Source organism: Bos taurus, chromosome Y (genome assembly GCF_002263795.3).
Source record: "Bos taurus isolate L1 Dominette 01449 registration number 42190680 breed Hereford chromosome Y, ARS-UCD2.0, whole genome shotgun sequence".
Taxonomy (NCBI): domain Eukaryota; kingdom Metazoa; phylum Chordata; class Mammalia; order Artiodactyla; family Bovidae; genus Bos; species Bos taurus.
Window position 1 is genome coordinate 26,797,000 of NC_082638.1, and position 27,239 is coordinate 26,824,238.

At 38.1% G+C, this 27,239-nt stretch overlaps 1 protein-coding gene across 1 annotated transcript; it reads left to right on the plus strand.

Annotated features, from left to right (window-relative positions):
- The first annotated feature begins 8,161 nt into the window (after window positions 1–8,161).
- Window positions 8,162–9,921, plus strand: LOC132344669 (heat shock transcription factor, Y-linked-like). Its single transcript, XM_059884310.1, has 2 exons — window positions 8,162–8,673; window positions 9,104–9,921. The coding sequence occupies exons 1-2, from the start codon at window positions 8,164–8,166 to the stop codon at window positions 9,845–9,847; spliced, it is 1,254 nt and encodes a 417-aa protein (XP_059740293.1). The 5' UTR covers window positions 8,162–8,163; the 3' UTR covers window positions 9,848–9,921.
- The last annotated feature ends 17,318 nt before the right edge of the window (window positions 9,922–27,239 follow it).

Here is a 27,239-nt window from a genome sequence, read left to right on the forward strand (position 1 = left end):
TCCTTTAATGTGACAACTCAGCATCCATCTCCCTCCCTCTCAGATGATTCTTCAGCATGTTAGAGCAGTGAGGAATGGTTTTAGTCTCATAAGCAAGTTAGAGTGAAGACATTGGCCACATAATACACATGCTCCATTTTTTTTTTAAATTCTGAATCTTGCGCAACTGTTCTCTTGTAACTACTTTACAGTTTCTAAAAGCAGTTATTGTCCAAAGCTGGAAGAACTTAAGTCTTCTCAGATGAGCATGTGAATGAATGGAGGGAGGTAAACAAAAAATAAAATTAAAAAAGATGAGGTCTGATAGGGGAGCAGCCAGATAAGAAAAAACAAACAAACAAACAAACAAACAGTAATTTAAAGTTTATTCCAGCTATAATGCAGGTTAGTCTGACTTTAAGCATCACATGGCATACTTCTGAGTCCATTCCCGAGATACTCTGTTGTACTTATCTCTGTCTGTTTTATACATCCGTGCAATCTCTGGCACTAGGGGGTCATCTGGGTTTGGATCACATAGCAGTGAACAAATGGATAAAAGAACTTTAGAAATAATTAAAGCAGGAGACCACTGTGATCTTAGAATATCGAGACAAATGCTGCCATTACTGTTAATATTTGGATGATAAATTCTTGTTGTAAATGCAACCTTAGGTAGTTTGAAGGGGTAGTCTGTAGGAAAATGAATTGTCAAAAAGAATACACCGCCTTGATAAGGGCTGTCATTAGGTCCCATAATTGTGGCTTGCCAATGAAACATATCATCCCCAACTGGACCTGCAGAACATTGTGCTGGAGGGTCACGGGCCAAATCACTAAGTTCCTTATTAATCCATTTCAGCGCCAGAGTCTGTGCTTTTCATCTGGCTCCTCATTATCTCGGTGTGTGCTTGAAGGTCCCGCCAAACTCTTGATTATCCCGGTGGCTGGGAAGGATTGACTCTTCGTCTCACACCAGCTCTGCCATACACAGGCGCCTTCTTATTAAACAGATCGGAGGTTGGACTTGGAGGGCGGGGGCCGGAGGCGGGTCATGGGCTGGGGGGAAGGGCCCTAAGTCCACTTTCTTTTTTTTTTTAATTTAATTTTATTTTTAAACTTTACATAAGTGTATTAGTTTTGCCAAATATCAAAATGAATCCACTACAGGTATACATGTGTTCCCCATCCTGAACCCTCCTCCCTCCTCCCTCCCCATACCATCCCTCTGGGTCGTCCCAGTGCACTAGCCACAAGCATCCAGTATCGTGCATCGAACCTGGACTGGCATCTCATTTCTTACAGGATATTTTACATGTTTCAATGCCATTCTCCCAAATCTTCCCACCCTCTCCCTCTCCCACAAAGTCCATAAGACTCTTCTATACATCAGTGTCTCTTTTGCTGTCTCGTACACAGGGTTATTGTTATCATCTTTCTAAATTCCATATATATGCATTAGTATACTGTATTGGTGTTTTTCCTTCTGGCTTACTTCACTCTGTATAATAGGCTCCAGTTTCATCCACCTCATTAGAACTGACTGAAATTTATTCTTTCTAATGGCTGAGTAATACTCCATTGTGTATATGTACCACAGCTTTCTTATCCATTCATCTGCTGATGGACACCTAGGTTGCTTCCATGTCCTGGCTATTATAAACAGTGCTGCCCCAATGTTCATCACAGCACTTTCTTGAGTAGGTATAAAACAGCTGTTGAGGTTGTATTCTGGATCATGTCCATGCTATTTCTAAATGCATTTTTTTTAAATTTCTTCTAATTTCTTTTTACAAAAATGATTTATTTAATTGGAATAGAATTGCTATGTATTACTGTGATGGTTTTTGACATATAGATCAACATGAACCAGCCACATGAAAATATGTATCTCCCTATCCTGAACACAACTCAAACCTTCCTTATTACCCCATGATTCTGGGTTCTTCCACAGCACAAGAGTTGGGTGCATCTTTCATATGCTGAACTTGCACTGATCATCTCTTTTATATATGGTAATATACCTGTTCCAATGCTATGTTCTCAAATCATCCCAGTCTAAGAGTCTGTTATTTATATGTGGATCTTCTTTACTAGCCTCCACGTGGGTAGGGTTATTGTTACTGTCTTCCTAAATCCAATTTATATGCATTAATGTGCAATATTTGCCTCTCTCTAACTTTTTTCACTCTGAATAATAGGCTGTAGGTTGAACTGCCTCATTAAAAGTGACACAAATATATGCCTTTCTGTAGCTGAGTAATATTTCGTTTGTATATATACCACAACTTCCTTATATATTCATCTGCTGATGTGCATCTAGATTACTTCCATGTCATAGCTATTGTAAAGGCAATTTCAATAAACATTGGGGTACATGTGTTATGTTCCATCCTAATTCCCTCTGGGTATATGCAAAGAAGTGGGGTTTCTGGGTCATATGACAGGTCTAGTCCAAGTTTCTCAAGGAATCTCCAAACTGTTCTGAATACAGGTTGTACCAGTTTGTGTTACGGGCAACAGTGTATTAGGGTTAACTTTTCTCCACAGCCTTTCCAGGATTTCTTGCTTGTAGAATTTCTGGTGATGGCCACTCTGAACAGTGTGAGATGACTGCTCATTACAATTTTAATTTTCGTTTATCTAATGATGAATGATGTTAAGCATATTTCATGTGTTTATTAGACATCCATATGTCTTCTTTAAAGAAATGTCTATTTATACATCAGTGTCTCTTTTGCTGTCTCGTACACCGGGTTATTGTTACCATCTTTCTAAATTCCATATATATGCGTTAGTATACTGTATTTATGTTTTTCCTTCTGGCTTACTTCACTCTGTATAATAGGCTCCAGTTTCATCCACCTAATTAGAACTGATTCAAATGTATTCTTTTTAATGGCTGAGTAATACTCCATTAATACTCCACTCTGTGGGAGAGGGAGAGGGTGGGAAGATTTGGGAGAATGGCAATGAAACATATAAAATATCATGTAGGAAACGAGTTGCCAGTCCATGTTCGATGCATGATGCTGGATGCTGGGGGCTGGTGCACTGGGACGGCCCAGAGGGATGGTATGGGGAGGGAGGAGGGAGGAGGGTTCGGGATGGGGAGCACATGTATACCTGTGGCGGATTCATTTTGATATTTGGCAAAACTAATACAATTATGTAAAGTTTAAAAAATAAAATAAAATTAGAGAAAAAAAAAAAAAAAGAAAAAAAAAAAAAAGAAATGTCTATTTAGAGCTATTGGCCCCTTTTAATGATGCTGTGAAAGTGCTGCACTCAATATGGCAGCATATTTGGAAAACTCAGCAGTGGCCAAAGGACTCGAAAAGGTCAGTTTTCATTCCAATCCCAAAGAAAGGCAATGCCAAAGAATTCTCACATCACCATAAAATTGCACTCATCTCACATGCTAGTAAAGAAATGCTCAAAATTCTCCAAGCCAGGCTTCAGCAATATGTGAATTGTGAACTTCCAGATGTTCAAGCTGGTTTTACAAAAGGCAGAGGAACCAGAGATCAAGTTGCCAACATCCGCTGGATCATTGAAAAAGCAAGAGAGTTCCAGAAATTCATCTGTTTCTGCTTTATTGTCTATGTGGAAGCCTTTGAGTGTGTGGATCACAATAAACTGTGGAAAATTCTGAAAGAGATGGGAATACCAGACCACCTGACCTGACTCTTGAGAAACCTATATGCAGGTCAGGAAGCAACAGTTAGAACTGTACATGGAACACATACTGGTTCCAAATAGGAAAAGGAGTATGTCTAGGCTGTATATTGTCACCCTGCTTGTTTAACTTATATGCAGAGTACATCATGAGAAACACAGGGCTGGAGGAAGCACAAGGTGGAATCAAGATTGCCAAGAGAAATATCAATAACCTCAGATATGCAGATGATACCATCCTTCTGGCAGAAAGTGAAGAGGAACTAAAATGACTCTTGATCAAAGTGAAAGAGGAGAGTGAAAAAGTTGGCTTCAAGCTCAACATTCAGAAAATGAAAATCATGGCAACTGGTCCCATCATGTCATGGGAAATAGATGGGGAAACAGTGTCAAACTTTATTTTTTGGGGCTCCAAAATCACTGCAGTTGGTGTCTGCAGCCATGAAATTAAAAGACACTCCTTGGAAGGAACGTTGTGACCCACCTTGATAGCATATTCAAAAGCAGAGACATTACTTTGCCAACAATGGTCCATCTAGTCAGGGCTATGGTTTTTCCTGTAGTCATGTATGGATGTGAGAGTAGGACTGTGAAGAAAGCTGAGCATGGAAGAATTGATGCTTTTGAACTGTAGTGCTGGAAAAGACTCTTGATGTAAGAGATCCATCCAGTCCACCCTACAGGAGTTTAGTCCTGGGTGTTCCTTGGAAGGAATGATGCTAAAGCTGAAACTCCAGTACTTTGGCCACCTCCTGTGACGATTTGACTCACTGGTAAAGACTCTGATGCTGGGAGGGATTGAGGTCAGGAGGAGAAGAGGACGAGAGAGGATGAGATGGTGGTTGGCATCACCGAGTCGATGGACGTGAGTTTGTTGAACTCCAGGAGTTGGAGATGGATAGGGAGGCCGGTCGTGCTGCAATTCATGGGGTCGCAAAGAGTCGGACATGACTGAACAACTGAACTCAACTGAACTGAAGCAACTGACAAAGAATTAATGTCAAAAATATACAAGCAACTCCTGAAGCTCAATTCCAGGAAAATAAACGACTCAATGAAAAAATTGGCCAAAGAACTAAACAGACATTTCTTCAAAGAAGACATACAGATAGCTAACAAACACATGAAAAGATGCTCAACATCACTCATTATCAGAGAAATGAAAATCAAAACCACAATGAGGTACCTTTTCATGCCAGTCAAATTGGTTGTGCTCCAAAAGTCTACAAGCAATAAATGCTGGAGAAGGTGTGGAGAAAAAGGAACCCTCTTACACTGTTGGTGGGAATGCAAACTAGTACAGCCACTATGGAGAACACTGTTTAGATTCTTTAAAAAAAAAAAAAAAAAAAAAAAAAACAACCTTCAAATAGAACTGCCATAAGACCCAACAATCCCACTGCTGTGCATACACACCAAGGAAACCAGAATTGAAAGAGACATGTGTACCCCGATGTTCATCACAGCACTGTTTCTAATAGCCAGGACATGGAAGCAACCTAGATGTCCATTAGTGGATGAATGGATAAGAAAGCTGTGGGATATATACATAATGGAGTATTACTCAGCCATTAAAAGGAATACATTTCAGTCAGTTCTAATGGGGTGGATGAAACTGGAGCCTATTATACAGAATGAAGTTAGCCAGAAAGAAAAACACCAATAGAATAAACTAACACATATATGTGGAATTTAGAAAGATGATAACGATAACCATGTATGTGAGAATGCAAAAAAGACACAGATGTATAAAACAGTCTTTTGAGCTCTGGGAGACGGCTAGGGTGGTATGATTTGGGAGAATGGCACTGACACATGTATAATAACATAGGTCACCAAACTGGCAGTCCAGGTTCAATGCATGATACAGGATGCTTGGGGCTGGTGCACTGGGATAACCAGGAGGGATGATATGAGGAGGGAGGTGGCACACATGTATACCTGTGGCAGATTCATATTTATGTATGGCAAAACCAGTACAATATTGTAAAGCAATTAGACTCCAATTAAAATACATATATTTATATTGAAAATAAATAAAATAAAATTGTGTCCAATGTGAGGAGAGCAACAGCGTTCTTTGAACAATATATCTAAGTAAATGAGAGTTGTGATTTTATGCGTTCAAGGTGTCCCCATAAGTATGAGCCCTACCTCTTATTACAGAAAGAATTGTGGAAGATGAGCGAGATTAAAGGAGAGCTTTTCAGCAACAGGATATGAATTGTTCAGCCAGAAAATTATTAAGTAATGTAAGGCTTCCCAAACAGTTTATTTAAGATCTTGGGAGCAAGCAATGAGTTTGGCCACCTAAATAGTGTTGCATAAAATTATATTTTGACATATATACACCTGTGTGTATGAGTGTGTGTATAAAAAAGGTGCAATGGCTTTTAACTCCTGTTAGATTTAATAGAAATGGAAAAAAATTAAAACCCAAATGAAGAATGATTAAAAAGTCGACTCGGTTGTTGAATATATGTAAGCGGAAATACTTCAAAATATGTTTTCTTGGCTGAATGTAAAATATGAGGACTCTTTTATATCACTCACCTCTCTGCTTTTAATAAAGATCTACCAATTTTCAAGTTTTTTGTCCAGTTTTGACAAAAATAGACAGATATAGACTTATATATACATATATATCATATATAAAATATAGAAGTATATTTTCATAAGAGAAAATATTGATGCCAAGCTTAGATTTCAGAATTATTTCCAACTCCAGGCTCCATCTCAACAGGAAATAGCCAAAGTTGTTGCTGATTGAAACACTCCAAGAGCTGGAAAACCTGAAAAAGAAATCGAACCTGCAACTGAGATTTTCTGTCACATTTATGATTGAGTTCTAAGTCCAACACTTTATTTCCTTTCGTGTTCTAAGCAGTCCCTTCTGAAGACTGAAAAGTATGAAAACCGAGAGAAAGAGGTAGGAGATTGTAGACCTCCTGGTGTTCAATTTCACACCAGTCAGAATGGGTGCGATCCAAAAGTCCACAAGCAATCAATGTTGGAGAGGATGTGGAGAAAAGGGAACCCTCTTACACTGTTACTGGGAATGCAAAGTAGTACAGCTACTATGGAGAACAGTGTGGAGATTCCTTAAAAAACTGGAAATAGAACTGCCTTATAATCCAGCAATCCCACTGCTGGGCATACACACTGAGAAAACCAGAATTGAAAAAGACACGTGTACCCCAATGTTCATCGCAGCACTGTTTCTAGTAGCCAGGACATGGAAGCAACCTAGATGTCCATCAGCAGATGAATGAATGAGAAAGCTGTGGTGCATATATACAATGGAGTGTTACTCAGCCATTAAAAAGAATAAATTTCAATCAGTTCTAATGAGGTGGATGAAACTGGAACCTATTATACAGAGTGAAGTAAGCCAGAAAGAAAAACACCAATACAGTATACTAACACATATATATGGAATTTAAAAGATGGTAACAATAACTCTGTATATGAGACAGCAAAAGAGACACTGATGTATAGAACAGTCTTTTGGACCCTTGGGAGAGGTAGAGGGTGAGATGATTTGGTAGAATGACATTGAAGCATGTATAATATCATGTATGAACGAGTCACCAGTTCAGGTTCGATGCACGATACTGGATGTTTGGGGCTGGTGTGCTGGGACGACACAGAGGGATGGTATGGGGAGGGAGGAGGGAGGAGGTTTCAGGATGGGGAACACATGTATACCTGTGGCGGATTCATGTTGATGTATGGCAAAACCAGGACAATATTGTAAAGTTAAAAAATCAAATTAAAAATAAAATAAAATACACAAAAAAACAATAAAAAAAGTAATTTTAAACAGTGAGGCTAGAAAAGACAGAATCTAAGGATAATAATCAAGTGATAGAGAATAATAATGATTTAGCCATTAGTCAAATTCAAGGGTCTTTAGTTCCTCCTCAAGGGCCATCAATAACATCCTGAGCATTATCCTATGAACAGTTTTAGAGATGCCAAAGCCCCAGCCAGGCTGAAAGTTAAGTACAGAGACCACAGAGTAGTTGAAACCAGACAGTTAAAAGATTTTATTGCAGAGGCCAGTAGACCAATTTTGCTTGGGTAACAGTACTGAATATGAAAAATGTGTGTATAGAAGGGTGATAAATCACTTTTATTTCAGAAACCAAGTAGATTTATTGATGTGATTTTTCTGTGTAAAAATTCTTTAGGAATGAGATTTTGCATGCTTCATGGTTTGGGTTACTATTTCTGTAAGCAGGCTGTATTTTTAAGTTGATGCTGAAGTAAACCCTAGCTGAACATCACCTTTCAATGGCTAGGAGACCAGTGATTTTGTGATGTCACAGCTACCCTTTGATTGCTAGGAGACAAGTGATTTTGTGATGTCACAGCCTTTTGACTTTGAGGACCTCTGCGATGGTCTAGAGAGTTTCTCTCTGTTGGCCAGCCAAGCAATTTTTGAAGTAGTGGTCAGTAAAATCAGACAAATGAGAAAAGGATCTGAAGAAAGATTTCTCTGAGATGGCACATATACCTTCAGAAATTCAAGATGGGCCTCCTAAGGATGAATCAACTGATTCAGAAACCTCCATTAGATCTTTGTATGATTATACACTTACTAGGGACTCAGTTTTGAGATCTATGATTGAAGAATATGCTTTTCAGGCTTTGTCTGAGGATCTTGTGATAAAAAGGCCATGCTACAAATATTCTGTATCTGAAACAGATGAGGTGACTAATTTTCTTTCACTCACCTTTCCACAAAAACTTTGGAATATAGTTGAAAGTGATCAGTTTGAATCTATTTGGTGGGATGAGAGAGGCACATGTATAGTGATTCATGAAGAACTCTTTAAGAAAGAAGTCTTGGAAAGAAAGGCACCTTTCAGAATATTTGAAACCAAGAGTATGAAGAGTTTAATTCGACAGCTTAACCTTTATGGATTTAGTAAAAAGCGACAAACTTTTCAAAGATCTGCTTCACTACCTGTCTTTCTGGAAGAAGAAAACAACATCTCTCTTTTGAGTAAGGTATTCCAACATTTTCACTTATTGGCAATATGTAAGATGAAATCATGTGACGTAGAAAGCACATTTACATATGTAGCTAAAACCGAATTTAAACTTGAGCTAACAAATCGTTAAAAAGTTTTATTTTTTGAAGTTGAGAACAGCTGGATATGTTAAAATATTGGATGTTTGACAAACTTTCCTAGCACTGTGAAACCAGATATAAGTCCTGAAGCAACTTAAAGTGGTATTTACTGTATATATAAAATATATTTTTCATTGAGGATCATATTCTTTCTAACATGTTACCTGTTAAACTACTAATGGAGGTGTTTTATTTGATGCTATTTAGTTGGTTTCATTAAAGGAATACATTTTTATAACTTAGCTTTGCTTGTCAGTTTTACCTTGGTTTATAAAGAAACTAAATAATGTAATCCTTTGATTTTAGTTACAGACCTACTATAATCCAAATTTCAAAAGAGGTCATCCTCAACTTTTATTAAGAGTGCAAAGAAGAGAAAGAAGAGTTGGGATTAATAATGTGTCTCAAATATCTTCATTAGTGCAAGATAACAAGAAGCATGTTAAAGCAAGTGTCAACGAAGATGATCGTAACTCTGAATTTATTCCAGAAATTAGTAGAGAGAGCGCATTTTCAGCCTCCACAAGTTTACCTGTGCCTTTCATACAAAAGCCTCATACCATCCAGATTGTCACTAATACAAATGCCCTATCTCCATGTGACTTACCTAACCACCCATCACCAATATCGGTTAGACAAACAGAACAGATTTTGGTAAATCAACCTGCTGTTTTAAAAAAGTTGAGCATTTTTAATTGGCATTCACATAGCAGCTACACTCAAGTAAATGGCCCCATTGAGGACTTTGCTACTACAACTACATCTACTTCTCAGAACCACATTGTATCCCCATTACAGAGCACTTATTCTGGACTGATGGTGGAGCCTTCTAAATTTCCAGTCAGGCATAGCGATATGTCAGGCCATGACAATCCTTTTCCTAACCTGCAAGAGACAGGCAACTCGTGGTTCTCAGTGCCAACAAGCACTTACACATCTGCTTCCTCTCTTTCAAGTCAACTCATCAACAATCACCATTATATGGAAACCATGCTAATTAAAACTGACCTACCAAATACGTGTCAGAGTATGGAGCCTAAGGAAGATTGAACGTTACTTTGGGAGATGTCAACAAATACCTACCATTCCTGTATTTGAACAATAAATTTACATGTTCATCTTCATAGTTTCATTTTCAATTTTTAAACAAAGAAGAGAAAATGAGGCTTTAGTTCATTGGTTTACTATTTTACTGCATGGTATTCCAAACTCTTCAGTTCAAGAAAGCATTCGTTATGCATCCTAGGTAAATGACACCTGATATAATATTTGTAAGCAAGAAAATGAGAAGCAAGGGAAAAGAGGTAATGGATGTAAAGTGATTTCTGAAATCATCCCTGCTGAAATGAAGGGGTGTCTAAATTAGGATGGTATGGGTGAAGAAAGAGATGCAAATAAAATTAGATAAATAAAAATACACAGTATGATCTTCAGCACATTCACATATTATATTCTATTAGTTACTGGTAGAGTCTTAAAGATTAGACAGCAGATTGTTTTCATTATAGAAATTAATTTTGTCCCTGAAAATATAGATATTGTAGTACATCCAAAATCATGATCACAATTATACCATCACTGTGATAGAAAAGATAGCATGATATAATCAGTGACTGGCCCATGGTCAGCACACGTTATGTACTTTACAAGTGGTATTCTATAGGGTCATATTTGCGCTGCTGTCCTTAAGGTATGTCTTCATTTCCTGACACCAAGATTCCACCCTATAATTTCAAATGCATGTTTAGATGTTGCTTATCTGTCCCCATAGAGACAGAATAAATTCCTGGTCATTACTGCAGCACATCAGCATGGTTACAAAGTTCTTGGAAGACATGATATCTGTTTTCCTTAGTCATTTCATTATCTTTCTCTTCTGAAGCTACAATCACAAATTATTTTCAGTCATGCTAAGCCCTCGGAGAGGGCAATGACACCACGCTCCAGTACTCTTGCCTGGAAAATCCTATGGTCAGAGGAGCCAGGTAGGCTGCAGTCCATGGGGTCGCTAAGAGTCGGACACGACTCAGCGACTTCACTTTCACTTTTCACTTTCATGCATTGGAGAAGAAAATGGCAACCCACTCCAGTGTTCTTGCCTGGAGAATCCCAGGGATGTGGGGGCCTGTTGGGCTGCCATCTATGGGGTCGCCTAGAGTCAAACACAACTGAAGTGACTTACCTAACCTTACCTTACCTTATGCTAAGCCCCTTCTAACAACTTTGTCTCAACTATTTCTTGCGGTTGGAAGGAACTACTGTTTGCCCTCCTACGAAGGAGAGTACAGATATCTTCAATGTGTTTTGGGTCTACCCTCTTTATGTATCTTTCACAACAGCTGAAACATAGAGCCTGAAAATGACACATTTTAAGTGCTTACTGAATTATCAATAAAGAAATGTAATAACCAATCAAATGCTCTACACATTACTCAACAACATTCTATAACCTGCACTATTATCATAATTCACCTTTCCTATTGACTGAGAAAATTTTCCAAGTTGATAAATATTTATTTTATTTACATGGATGTAAGAATTCTCAGGAGGCATGCATTCCGATGTTTGGAAGAATATTCCACGTTTTGATGTGACTTTTTGTGTGTGTGTCGTTTTGTTGTGTCAGTCAAAGTCTTTGGCATAGTCAAATAAGAGTAGCTGCTTTCCTGGAGTTCTCTTGCCTTTTGGAGGACCCAACAGGTGTTGACAATTGAATCTCGGGTTCCTCTGCCCTTTATAAATCCAGCTTGAACATCTGGGAGCTCATGGTTCACATTCTGTTGAAGCCTGGCTTGGGGAATTCTGAGCAGTTCTGGGCAAGTGTGTCAGACATGTGCAATTAAGTGGTAGTTTGGACATTCTTTGGATTGCCTTTCTTTGTGGTTGGAATGAAAACTGACCATTTCCAGTCCTCTGGCCACTGCTGAGTCTCCCAAATTTGCTGGCATATGGAGGGCAGCACATTCATATCATCATCTTTTAGAATTTGAAATATCTCAACTGAATTCCATCACCTCCACAAGCTTTGTTTGTCGTTATGCTTCCTAAGTCCCACTAGACTTCACATTCCAGGACATCGGGTCCTCAGGTGAACGATCACACCATCATGCTTAACTGGGTCATGAAGATCTTTTGTGCACATTTCATCCATGTATTCTTCCCACCTCTTCTTAATAGTTTCTGTTTTGGCTACATCCATACCATTTCTGTCCTTTATTGTGCCCATGATTGCATGACATTTTCCCTTGGTATCTGTGATTTTCTTGAAGAGATCAGTAGACTTTCCAGTTCTATTGATTTGCTTTATTTATTGACATTGATCACTGAGGGTGGTTTTACCTCTCCTTGCAATTCTTTGGGGATCTTCATCCAAATGTGTATAATTTTCTTTTCTTTTCTTTTTATGTGCTATCCAGATTTATTATTATATAAATACAGATTGAGAGGAAGCAGTTAACATTTATTTTCTATTTGAACACATGTTCCAAATTGATTAAAACAATGAATCAAAATATTTTGCATTTTAAAATAAAATAAAAACATTTATAGGTGTTGCAAAATTGTCCTTTAACATGGCTGGCAGGAAGAATGATGAAAACATTCCAGAAATAGTGTCAATAGTTACACAACACTGTGAATGTTCATTTTTCCCTCTAAGGTTTGCTTTATTTTATTTTATTTTTTAATTTTACAATATCATATTAGTTTTGCCATATATCAAAATGAATCTTCCACAGGTATACATGTGTTCCCCATCCTGAAACCTCCTCCCTCCTCCATCCCCATACCATCCCTCTGGGTCATCCCAGTGCACCAGCCCCAAGCATCCAGTATTGTGCATGTAACCTGGACTGGTGACTCATTTCATATATGACATTATACATGTTTCAATGCCATTCTCCCAAATCATCCCACCCTCTCCCTCTCCCACAGAGTCCAAAAGACAGTTATATACATCTGTGTCTCTTTTGCTGTCTCCTCTCAGTGAACTCCGGGAATTGGTGATGGACAGAGAGGCCTGCCATGCTGCAATTCATGGGGTCACAAAGAGTCGGACAGGACTGAGTGACTGATCTGATCTGATCTGATACAGGGTTATTGTTTTCTTTTTCCCCTTTTTGTTTAGCTTCGCTCCTCTTCTCAGCTCTTTGTGAGGCCTCGTAACTTTACCATTTTTCATTTCTTTTTCATGTGGATGGTCTTGATCACTTCTTCCTATACGATATCACTAACCTCCATCCATAGGTCTTCAGGCACTCATCTGTCAGATAGAATCCCCTGCATCTATTTATCAATTCCACTGTCTAATCATAAGGGTTTTGATTTTACATGTGTAAAATATATTATTCCCTATTTCTTATAGGGAAATCTTCACCCAGATTTTTATCAAAGAAATACAGAAAACTCTATATGGTATTCAGGATATACATGAAATATAGCTGTTTGATGTTTGCGGTTTAGCTCAGATCTTAATTTCTGAATGACGGGAAATTCTCTTTCATGTGTACAAATCTGGAAAATGTGTCACATGTGAACAATTGAGAATTCATATTTCATATGAGAACATTTCTCCCCGGATTGTCAAATGGGAAATACACAGAATTCCGAATCTCATATCAGAATACCTTCCAAACATTCTTGATGAAAAGATAGAGAATTTCAGAGCCCAAGCATGAAAATCTGTGGGAAAATTCTATATTTCTTGTAGGAAAATTAACACAGGTTTTTCAAATGTGAAATAGACAGTATTCAATATTTCATGAAGGAAAGACCTCACAAATATTTTCAAATGACAAATATGAAAAAATTCATGTTTCATGTGACCATGTGTGGATATGTGAAACAGACATTTTTGTATTTCCTGTCAAAGAATCTGCATCCATATTTTCATAACTCTAATGTAAAAAAATTCCACATTTTCTGCAGAATATTTCGTGTCCGTACATTCATGTATGATGTACAGAGAATTTCTCCAGATTTGTATATGTGAATAATGGAGAATTTCATGTTTCACACCCTGAAATCTTTATCTAGGTTTTCATATGTGAAACTGAGAATTTCATCTTTTATGTAGGACTATCTCATTTCAGATGTCTATATTTGAAACAGATAATACTTTCATCAAGAGGCGCCTTAATTATTATATTTCTTCTGTCATTTTGGTGTTGTCACTGGGATAACTAAGGTTATTCATATCTCCCACATAAATTCGGTTTCTAACTTGAGATTCATCTAGATTTTTATTTTTTCATGGTGTTCTCTGCACAGAAGTTAAATAATCAGGACAACAATATATAGCTTTGACTTGTTCCTTTCCCAATTTTGAATTAGTTCATTGTCCCCTGTCCAATTCTAACTGCTGCACCTTTACTAGCATACACGATTCCCAGGAGACATATAAGGTATTCTTGTATTCTTATCTCTAAGAATTTTACAAAATTATGTTTCTTTCTTTCTTTCTTTCTTTTTTTGGTTTGTGTGTGATCCACAGTGTCCAAGTCATTAGCAGAGACAGTTAAGCAGATATAGATGATTGTATGCTATCTCCTTGCTTATTCTGTGATACAAACATCAATTCATGTGTACCTCTTATAATTAAATAACTAACTACACATTCCTGTTTTGTTTTGTTTTTTTTTCAATTTTATTTTTTGGTCATTGCTGTCGTTTTCTCTCTTTTTTCAAGTAGTCAAGTACCAACTGGTAATTTCCTATGAACTTGCCATCTTATTATACAATAATTAAATTATGCCCATGGAAGTCTCACCTTTGATATCTACTGAATGGAATTGCTCTTTGAGATCTGAAGTTAGACATTTGTACGCTGGGAAAATGTCAGGAACGTTCAAAAAATAGCTAGAGATATTCAAGTGCTGCCTTTTTGAGCCCAATTTTGCTATTATATTTTATGTGGAAAGTTCTGCATTTCTTCATGCTGATGACAATTCCTCATTAAAAGAAATTTCCAAGGGGGAAAGAAAAAAAGACAACACAATATGCTTGATTGCATATTGAAAGTCAAAGTAGTACCAGTTACGTGTGTACGTAAGCAATGTCCCATCAAACAGATTGATTCATGGCAACTAATGTTTCATGTTTTTCTGTCAAGGAAAAAATAATAATTGAGCTTTCCAGGAAAAACTTAGCAGTTCCAAGAAGGCAGAAATGTAGGCAGATGTGAAATGCAACTCTCTCAATAAATGGATCACAAATAATACTTCTGCAAGGACAATAGTTCTCCCACAGCATCAAATAGCAGAAGACCCTGCTCACCAGAGTGTCCCATGTGGGTTCCAGACATACCTGAGTGAAAAGGAATTAAGAAGGGATTTAGAGGGATCCTGGGAGAGGACTGCTGTTGACTATGTGGAAATGGCCTGACGGAGCAGGTACGAGTCGTTGTGTAGCAGGGAATACCTTTTGAGAATTCCCAAACTGCCAAAGCGACTGTACTGTGTCACACTCAGGAGGCAGAGATACCTTGGTAGCGCCTCACCTTCCCACCTGTTAACACCTACTATAAGGCAATAGAGAAAGACCAGCAGAAGTACCACTCATGCTCCTGCAAACACAGGCTAGAAAAGGATCCCATTCAGGCAAAACCTCTTCTGCCTATGGCTGCTGGCTCCTATTCATAACTAGCACCACCATGTTTCCAGAATTCCAAGCAGCTGTACCTTAACCTTCTGTGCTCATCATGGCAGACCCCAGTGCACCACAAGTGTCTCAAGTCAGACACATTTGGTGACCACATGTGAGGAAGGATGAAATTTACACCTGAGGCCCAGGGACAGAGCCATTAAGAAAGAGGATTATGAATCTTCCATCCAGTTGTGCATGCTGCAGATTAAATACACAGGATTAATGATGCAGACCCTGTGTCTACGGATTACATCCAAAGCTGAGAAGAGGTCAAAAAAAAAAAAAAATGCCCAGGCTCAGGCAGCTATAAGAACGCACAGGAATTATAGCAGTTTTGAGTCTGAGGTGCCCTTAGAGATATCCAGAATCCAGTTCTCTCCATCTTTGGAGAACTTCCCAAAGAGGTGTAATTGTCCTCTGGCCCATGTTGAGCACTAGGACACTCACAGATGAGACACAAGGAAATATGTATTATTCTTTTGATGCATTGAATTGTTGTGTTGTTTGTGCACTATTTTTCTCAGTTGTATGCTTCTTTGTTACTACACATTGATTTGATCTTGAAGATTATTTCAACTATATTTTTAATTTTTGTATAGCTATTTCTACTTTTACTTTGGTTTCCTATTTTCTGTGCCTTTAATTGCTGTTGCATCACTTCATTCTTTAACATGGGTATGCATTTCTATATTAACTGTGGTTTTCTGTTATTCTGTGGGGGCTGTCCTGCTCTTCTTGTCAGATTTGCTTTCTTTATTTTTCAGTTGGCACTCTACTCTGGTGGTGTTTTTTGCCTTGAGATTTACTTGATTGGCTCTCATTATGAATCTGTTGTCTTCTCTGTAGTGTTTATTGCTTGTGGCACCTTTTACTTATTTATTTACCATTTATCTATGTTACTTTTTTAATCTCCTCAATCTATCACTATGGTATTGTAGTTCTCTGGGCATAAGTTGGGCCTGATATTTTCTGCTGTCATCATCTGAGAGGGTAACAGGCAGGAAGGCTGGGGTCTCCAAATGAAGGATTTGGCCTGAAAGTATCAGACATTTTTATCTCTCTTAAGTAGCAGGAGGAAACAAACTAGCAATATTTTTTTTTTTTCTGTCTTTATACAAATTTAAAAGGAGGTTTCTCTTAAAATGTTATATTGCCAGAATGACACCTGGTTTCATCTGAAGTTAACTATTCTCAAACCTTGAGATAACCAATGCATTTTTCTTATGGAAATGTTTGTCTTAAACTATGCTAATGTACTATGCTTTTACCCCAAACTCTGTTCTTAAGTCAGTTCCTCCTAATGGCTCAGAACCTACTTGACAAACCAGTATGTCATACTCAGATAGTATTTCCCTAATCTATGTAAATGAATCATTTGTATGGTAATCTATCCTTCTTCAAGACAATCATTTTATGGCCCGGGATGAATCATCTGATGCCAAGATTATCCCAAAATGCATCTTATGTGTGAGGGGGCCTGGTACCACTCTGAGTTTTAAAACATTCCTTTCTTTCATTAACAGACTACTAGTGACTATATAATATCCAGCTGAAGACTAGCAGGAGGGTACTCTTTCTGCCCCATTCTGATGCCTATATGAGAAGTTTTCTCTATCTCATTGATATTTTAATAAAATTTTATTATACAAAGCTCTGAGTGAGCCAGCCTTATCTCTGGCCCCAGATTGAATTCCTCTCCTCTGGAGGCCAAGAATCCCAGCTTTTGCATTCCATTACAACCTTTCACACTGAGACCAGGATCATGGGACACTAGAGAATTCCTGTCTACACTGATTATTAACTGGTGACAGTCTCGTTGAAGGCCTCTTTCTTAATCTCAGATGTACTGCACCCAACTGCCTACACAACCCAGGGCTGATGCCTCACACTACACAACAAGCAAGACAGAAAAACGCAACCAATCTTCAGCAAATAGACTGCCTAATGTCAGACTAATTCTATAGACATCTACAAATGACATGAACAGATATGGTATCACCATTAGAGACGGAAGACTCAACTGCAGATTCAAGAACATAGTTGTCAGTCTCTCCAACTGCAAAGCCCACACTAGACACTCAACTAATTTTATCAACTTGGAGTGGAGACGAGGAGCAATAACTATTACGCAGAAGTTTGGGAAGAAATGATGAGGAACGCAGTAGGGAAATGTGAAGTCAGAGAAATATGTTATAGGCAAAGGAATGTGGTAAAAACTCAAAACATAATGAAAGAAAAAGTAGGCAGGCTCCTTGAAAATAACTTGGATGTTGTGGTAGTAAAGGTGATAAAACATTCTAGAAATGGAATGGGGAAAAGACGATAAACATTTCTATAGGGACTAGAAAAATGAATAAGTAACAGACAATCAACAACACACACACAAAAAAAGACTTTGGCCTCCTATATGCTAATACACACTGTTGTACAGCAGAAGCCAACACAACACTGGAAAGAAACTATCCTCCAATTTAGAAATAAAGTTTAAAATGAAACACAAGTGTTCAAAGGCACACAAGACCAGACAAAGTAAATTGATACGTATAGTACATTTCACTGAAGCAGAGCAGAATACACATTTTTTCTAAAGTGAAAATAAAATATCTTCAAGATATATCACAAAATGGATCTCAAATCAAGCCTTGATAAATTTGAGATAGTGGTAATGGTATTAATCTTTTTTTTTTTTAACCAAAACGTTATGATTTACATAGCAGAATTTGCAGGTGAGGACTGTGAGAAACATGAATCCATGTAGATGAATAAATACAACTGTACATGGCCAAGAGATCACTCATGAAATGTGAGAGAAAATGAAAGAAAAATCTTAGAAGAAAATAATATTTAAAACATGATTATCCAAAAGTTATGGAGCATGCTAAAGCAGTAAAAGAGTGAAGTTGATAAATTCTACACATCTCAAGTAATCAACATAACCTACAATCTAAAGCATTTAGAGAAAGAAGAAAAATCAGGCAAAATTCCCCAAAGTGAATAGAAGGGGAAAAAATGATAAAAATCAAAGCAGAAATTAAAAAAAAAAAGAAATGATAAAAAAATAGCCAAAATCAGTATCACTAAAAAGGGTCTCTTGGAGAGGAGAAGTAAAATAGACAAATCATGATACAGACTTATCAAGACAAAGAGGACAACAAATCCATCAATTTGACATGACAAAGGATGACATTATGACTGATATAACAGAAATAACAAAGAGTCATAAGGGACTACAGCAAACAACTATAAGTCAATAAAATTTAGAATTTGAGCCATGGACAAATACTAAGAAATTCAGCTAAATTTTTTTTAGCTGAAAAAAAAAAAAACAAAACAGAAAATATGAACAGAGCAATTACAAGCACTAAGATTGAAACTGTGATGAAAAAATTTCCAGTTGGCAAACTTAAACTCCAGAAAGCTTCACAGGGAAATTTTATGAACCAGTCAGAGAACTGCTGGCACATGCACTTCTGAAACGCTTCCAAAACTCTAGAGTGGAAGGAAAACCCAGAAGTCATCTTACAAGTTCACCATCACCCTGATATCAACCCCGAGATAACACAGAAAAAGAAAGTTAGAGACTAATATCTCATAGATGAACAGAGGCAAACATCCTTACCAAAATATGAGCAAAAAATTCCACCAATACCATAAAAGGATTGGACACCATAATTAAGTGTGGGGTTTATTCAAGATATGGAAACATTCTTCAATAGTTGCATATCAATGTATAGTCAAGGTTTAAAACCATATGATTACCTCAATAGTTGGTGAAAGTTTTTGAAATAATTCAACAAGTGTTTGTGATAGAAACTCTTCAAAAACTGAACATAGAAAAAACGACCTCAACTTAACAAAGGCACACAGATCAAAAGTACAACAACATATCACCTCACACCATTCCAAATGGCCATCATTTAAAAAAAACACAACAACAGGGGAATGCCCTGTTGGTCCAGTGGCTAAGACACCATGATCCCTATGCAGGGGTCCCAGGTTTGATCCCTGGTCATGGAATTGAATTCCACACAGAGCGATTGAGGTTTGTGGCAACCAAATAAAGAAGTAATAAATATATGTGTGTGCATATTAATGCATTTAAGTGGAATCCAGAAAACAGATGCTGAGTAAACCATTTGGAGTGTAGGAAGAGATGCAGTCATGGAAAACAGACTTGTGGACACAGTGCAGGAAGGACATACCAAGTATGTAGTAGATAGCTATTGCTATGCAGTGCTCTAGTGGAATTGGTTTTGGAGTAGGAGAGGAGGCCCAAGTGGGAGATCGGAGGACTGCTCAAAAGGGAGGCTCACCTGTATTTACTAATAACTGATTTATTTTGCTGGGCAGCAGACACTAACACAACATTGTAAGGAAAGAAAATCAGTCTTTGTCTAATTTGTGCTAGTGACAAGTAAAGCATCACTGCATGTCAATTAAAATGTGTACCCAGGGTGGCTTTAGTATGTATAGGCAAAGAAAAAGCAAAAAAAAAAAAAAAAAAGACAAACTTAAATGCAGAGCTATGTTGGGCAGAATAAATTCAGACTCTATACTTGTGTCCCTTCACTTCCCTAATTTTCCATTGTTTCCAAAAGTAAAGAACGGCTTTCTAAAAGTAAAGTAAACATATATGGTTATATATTTTCATAAACTGATGTCACCGGTTTATGAAACCATGAATCCCCTCAAGTTTAATTTTATTTTTTAAATTTAATTTTATTTTTTAACTTTACAATATTGTATTGGCTTTGCCATATATCAAAATGAATCCACCACAGGTATACATGTATTCCCCATCCTGAACCCTCCTCCCACCTCCCTCCCCATACCATCCCTCTGGGTCGTCCCAGTGCACCAGCCCCAAGTAATAGCTGACCTTTGACTTTCAAAACTTTGGGAAGTAGGAATTAGTCAACATAGGTTAACAGTGAGGTGCTGCACAAGAATCCCTTATATTGCAGTTCTAGAATGTGTGCTACCTAATGGGAAAAATGCATAGTTCAAACGTGGAGAATTATGTTTTCTTCATCAAGCCTTTCATTCTAAGAAGGATTTAATCATGAGAAGCGACTTCTCAAGTATCGCAAAAAGACTGCTCTAACGAAGGATAGGAGGATCCAAGTTTTACAGAAATTTTGGTACAATGATCAGGTATGGAGAATGTCTGAATATTATGGTTAACGAAAGAAAAACTGGACACCTCAAGTGAATGGATTTAAATATTTTCCACCTATGGTAGATGCAAGAATCTGGGCTCCTTGAAATAATTCCTTTGATAATCACCTTAACTAGGGCTAGTATCTATTCTTTCTGTCTCAAGTCAGTTCTTCAGGCCACACTAGCTTCAAGTGCAGTAACTAAGGACTTGATAGTGGGCAAACTGATTTCATCAAGAGTTCCCCCAGGTTTTACGTTTATGGATAGATTCAAGGGCTTATGACTTGATGCCTGCAGCATCATTTGTTTACTGATATGGCTGGCAAATTTCTTGGTTCACAGTGTGCTCTATTCTCTACAACCTCAGAAAGATACTGTCTCTAGAAAGATTCTTACACTCTCAAAGAAGTTGACTGTGGGCTTCTGCCTGAATAGGACATTAGTTCAGTTCAGTTCAATTCAGTCGCTCAGTCATGTCCAACTCTTTGCGACCCCATGAATCGCAGCACGCCAGGCCTCCCTGTCCATCACCATCTCTCACGTTCATCGAGTCGGTGATGCCATCCATCCATCTTATCATCTGTCACCCCATTCTCCTCCTGCCTCCAATCCCTCCCAGCATCAGAGTCAGAGGACCTAAAGTAATGTGAAAATACCTAATACAGGTTTAGTATAAATCCCAAAAAGACAGGAGACTGAAAGCAAACTATAAATCTGAGGAACATGACCCAAAACACTTCAAGATCAAAGAAGGGTAAAAAATATATATATATATATTTAAAATTATGTACCTACACTGATATGTTCAAATAGGCATATAAACACATACTCTGTGTGTGTGTGTGTGTGTGTATGTCATATTTTCAATTGTACCTGAACTTTCTTTGAAATATTCTCAAAAATATGCTTCACATTAAGGCATAAAACAAGTCTTAGTATTTTACATAATACCAAGTATATTCTCTGAAAACCAAGATGTGAAGCTAAAATTTAAAAATGGGATATGTGTTTGCAAATTTGTCAATGTATGAAAAATTATACAAGATATTCCTAAAGAACCAATATTTCAAAGGGTAAGTCACAAGGGAAATTATATAATTCTCTGACATGAATGTAAGTGAAACCACTTTTAGCAAATCATTAGATCCTGCAAAAGGACATACCTGCAGTTATATACCTCCTGCAAAATATATACTGCTACCTGTAGACAGCAAAATTATATACCCAAACTTTCAACATATACATATGCATGTATATGTGTAGCCATATATAAGCTAATGGTTGCCCAGGTAGTATTAGTACTAAGGAACCTGTCTTCTAACATAGAGGTCATAAGACAGGCAGGTTCGATCTGAGTTGGGAAGATCTCCTGGAACTAAGGATGGCAACCCATTCCTACTTTTTCACCTTGAGAATCCCATGCATTGAGGATACATTATGGTGACAGTCTGTGTGATACAGAGTGTCAGACAGGAATGTAGTGACGTAACACATGAAATATCACTTGAACGGGTATGTATGTATGTATTACACTTGTTCCTTTCATATATTACCAATGACATGCTCAACAACAACAACAACAACAACAACAACAAAACAGTTAATTTACTCATTTCATTTCAGTCACAGGCCCATGTCCGAATCTTTGTCACCCCATGAATCACACCACACCAGGCCTCCCTGTCCATTACTAACTCCTGGAGTTCAGGCAAACATAAGTTCATCGAGACGATGATGCCATCCAGCCATCTCATCCTCTGTCGTTCCCTTCTCCTCCTGATCCAAATCCCTCCCATCATCAGAGATTTTTATGTGTCAACTCTACACGTGAGGTGGCCAAAATACTGGAATTTCAGCTTTAGCATCAGTCTTTCCAAAGAACACCCAAGACTGGTCTCCTTAAGGATGGACTGGTGGGATCTGCTTGCAGTCCAAGGGACTCTCAAGAGTCTCCTCCAACACCACAGTTCAAAAGCATCAATTTTTTGGTACTCAGCTTTCTTCACAGTCCAACTCTCATATCAATATATGACCACTGGAAAAAACATAGCCTTGACTAGATGGATTTTCGTTGGCAAAGTAATGTCTCTGCTTTTTAAAATGAGATCTAAGTTGGACATAACTTTCCCTCCAAGGAGTAAATGTCTTTTAATTTCATGGCTACAATCACCATCTGCAGTGATTCTGGAGCTCCAAAAATAAAGCCTGACATAGTTTCCACTGTTTCCCCATCTATTTCCCATGATGTGATGGGACCAGATGCCATGATCTTCGTTGCAGAATGTTGTGCTTTAAGCCCAGTTTTTCACTTTCCTGTTTCACTTTCATCAAGAGGCTTGACACTTCCTCTTCATTTTCTGCCATAAGTGTGGTGTTATCTGCATATCTGAGGTTATTGACATTTCTCCTGGCAATCTGGACTCCAGCTTCTGCTTCTTCCAGCCTAGAGTTTCTCATGATGTACTCTGCATTCATGTCAAATAAGCAGGGTGGCAATATACAACCTTGACATCCTCCTCTTTCTATTTGGAACCCACCTGTTGTTCCATGTCCATTTCTAATTGTTGCTTCCTGACTTGCATATAGGTTTCTCCAGAGGCAGGCCAGGTGGTCTGGTATTTCCATCTCTTTCAGAACCTTCCACAGTTTCTAGTGATCCACACAATCCAAGCTTTGGCATAGTCAATAAAGCAGAAATAGGTGTTTTTTGGTTTGTTTGTTTTTACTTTTCTGGAACCTTCTTGCTTTTTCAATGATCCAAGATTGTTGGCATTTGGATCTCTGGTTCCTCTGCATTTTCTAAAACTAGTTTGAACATCTGGAAGTTCACGGTTCATGTATTAATGAAACCTGGCTTGGAGAACTTTGAGCATTACTTCACTAGAACGTGAGATGAGTGTAATTGTGTGGTAATCTGAGCATTATCGGGCACTGTGTTTCTTTGGGGTTGGAATGAAAACCGATCTTTTTCAGTCCCATGGCCACTGCTATGTTTTCCAATTTGCTGGCATATTGAGTTCAGCACTTTCACAGCATCATCTTTCAGGATGTGTAATAGCTCAGCTAGAATTCCATAACCTCCACTAGCTTTATTCGGAGTGATTCTTTCTATGGCCCATTTGACTTGACATTCCAGGATGTCTGGCTCTAGGTGAGCGATCACACCATCGTGAATATCTGGGTCTTGAAGATCTATTTTGTACAGTTCTAGTCTGTATTCCTGCCACTTTTCTTAATATTTTCTGAGTCTTTTAGGTCCGTAAAATTTCTGTCCTCTATAGAACCCATCTTTGCATGAAATGTTCCTTCAGTATCGCTAATTTTCTTGAGGGGATGGTCTTTCCCATTCTTTTGCTTCCCTCTATTTCTTTGCATTGATCGCTGAGGAAGGCTTTCTTATCTCTCCTTGCTACTCTTGAGAACACTGCATTCAGATGCTTATATCACTCCTTTTCTCCTTTCTTTTTCACTTCTCTTCTTTTCACAGCTATTTTTAAGGCCTCCACAGACACCTATTTTGCTGTTTTGCATTTCTTTTCCATGAGGATAGTCGTGATACCTGTCTCCTGTACAATGTCACAAACCTCTGTCCATAGTTCATCATGCACTCTATCCGATCTAGTCCCTTAAATTTATTTCTCACTTCTACTATATAATCATAAAGGATTGGATTTAGGTCATACCTCAAAAAGTTGACTTAAAAGCCAACATTCAGAAAACTAAGATCATGGCATCGGTTTTCATCACTTCATGGGAAATAGATGGGAAAACAGTGGAAACAGAGTCATACTTCATTTGGGGGGGGGGGAGGGTGCTGCAAAATCACCACAGATGGTGATTGCAGCCATGAAATTAAAAGACGCTTACTCCTTGGAAGGAAAGTTATGGCCATCCTCGATAGCATATTCAAAAGCAGAAACATTACTTTGCCAACAAAGGACCGTCTAGTCAAAACTGCGGTTTTTCCAGTAGTTATATATGGATGTGAGAGCTGTGCTGTGAAGAAAGCTTAGCGCCAAAGAATTGACACTTTTGAACTGTGGCATTGGAGAAGACTCCTGAGAGTCCCATAGACTGCAAGGAGTCCAATCAGTCCATTCTAAAGGAGATCAGACCTTGGTGTTCTTTGGAAGGAATGATGCTAAAGCTGAAACTCCAGTAATTTGGCCATCTCATTCGAGAGTTGACTCTGGAAACTACTGAAGCTGAGATAAATTGGGGGCACAAAGAAAAGGGGACGACAGAGGATGAGATGGCTGGATGGCATCACTGACTCAATGGATGTGAGTTTGAGTGAACTCTGGGAGTTTTTGATGGACAGGGAGGCCTGGTGTGCTGCAATCCATGGGGTCACAAAGAGTCGGACATGACTGAGCGACTGAACTGAATGCATGGAAAATTAAACAACACATTCTGAAGGGCTCAATGAGGCGAAGAATAACTCACAGGGGAAATGGGAACATATTCTAAGGTGATTTAAAATGAAAACCCAATGTAGAAAGCCATCAGATACAGCAGAAGAAGAACCCATATATATTTAAGGTTACATAAAAAGAAAGCTCTTCAATTCTGGGGAGAAGGTAATGCCTTCTTTAAAAGCTGGAAAAAAAATCTAATTTCACAGAAAGAAGAAAGAGGAAATGAACAAATATTAGTATGGTTTTAAGTTAATAGAAAAAGAATACAGAAAATTGAACATGAAACAAAGATAGTAAAAAGAATATTAGGTAAACTAAAAAACGAAAAGAGCAGATTTAGTTACTGAAATGAGAATGAATAAGATGCCATTGCTACTAAACATACTAAAAAAGGAGGAATTTGGGTATTTACAACAGGAATATCTGTTAATAAATGTCTCAAACTATGTGAAGCAGTCAAATTGCTAGAATAACAGAGTGACTAAAACAATTTTATATACTGGGGGAAAAAAAAAAAAACGAACAGATTAATAAAAAAAAAAGAAGAAGAAGAAGTTGAATTGGTTATCCCATTGTTTGTAAATAAGCCCTTAGGACCAGTTTCTTTTAAACCTGTACTATTCAGGTCGGTAGGTGCCCAATATGCTATTGGAGATGAGTGGAGAAAGAACTCCAGAAAGAATGAAGACATGGAGCCAATGCAAAAACAATACCCAGTTGTGCATGTGACTGGTGAAACCTGGAATATGGGGTCCATGAATGAAGGCAAATTGGAAGTTGTTAAACAGGAGATGGCAAGAGTGATCATCGACATTCTAGGAATCAGCAAATTAAAATGGACTGGAATGGGTGAATGTAACTCAGATGACCATGATATCTACTACTGTGGGCAGGAATCCCTTAGAAGAAATGGAGTAGCCATCATGGTCAACAAAAGAGTCCAAAATGCAGTACTTGGATGCAATCTCAAAAACGACAGAATGATTTCTGTTTGTCCAAGGCAAACCATTCAAAATCACAGTAACCCAAGCCTATGCACCAGTCAGAAATGCTGAAGACGCTGAAGTTGAATGGTTCTATGAAGAACCACAAGACCTTTTAGAACTAACAACCGAAAAGAAATTCTTTTCATTATAAGGGACTGGAATGCAAAAGTAGGAAGTCAAGAAACACCTGTGATAACAGGCAAATTTAGCCTTTAATACAGAATAAAGCAGGGAAAAGGCTATCAGAGTTTGGTTTTCCCTACTTTCTTGAATTTAAGTCTGAATTAGGTAATAAGGAGTTCATGATCTGAGCCACAGTCAGCTCCTGATCTTGTTTTTGCTGACTGTATAGAGCTTCTCCATCTCTGACTGGAAAGAATAGAATCAATTTGATTTTGGTGTTGACCATCTGGTGATGTTCATGTTAGAGTCTTCACTTGTGTTGTTGAAAGAGGGTGTTTGCTATGACCAGTGCATTCTCCTGGCCAAACTCTGTTAGCCTAGAAGTAGTTCTAGATATTTTAATTGCTGTTGTTCATTCATTGAGTCATGTCCAACCCTTTGTGACTGTAGCACAGCAGGCCTCCCTCTCTTTCAGTGTTTCCCATAGTTTGCTCAAACACATGTCCATTGAACTGGTGATGCCCTCCAAACATCTCATCCTCTATCAGCACCTTCTCCTCCTGTCCTCAGTCTTTCCCAGTGTCATGGTGTTTTCCAGAGTTGGTTCTTTGAATTAGTTTAGCAAAATCCTCGACTTTCAGCTTCAGTATGAGTGCTTCAGATGTATATCCAGGGTTGGTTTCCTTGTGGATTGATTGGCGGGATCTGTTTGCAGTTCAAGGGACCCCTAAGAGTTTTCTCCAACATCACTGTTTGAAGGCATCAGTTCTCGAGCTCTCAGCCTTCTTTAGATTCCAATTCTCACACCTTTACATGACTAATGGATAAACGATAGGGGTTTGTGACTGAGGAGACCTTTGTTAATAAGCTCGTCTTTCTTCTTTTTAATACAAGGTCAAGGTTTTTCCATAGTTTTTTCTCCAAGAAGAAAGTGTCTCTTCATTTCATGCCTGCAGTCACCATTCACAGTGATTTTGGAGCCCAAGAAAATTAAGTTAATCACTTATTCCATGTTTTACCCTTCTATTTGCCAAGTCGTGATGGGACCAGACACCTTGTGTTGTTCATTTGACTATTGAGTTCTCAGCGAGGTTTCTACACTCCTCATTCATC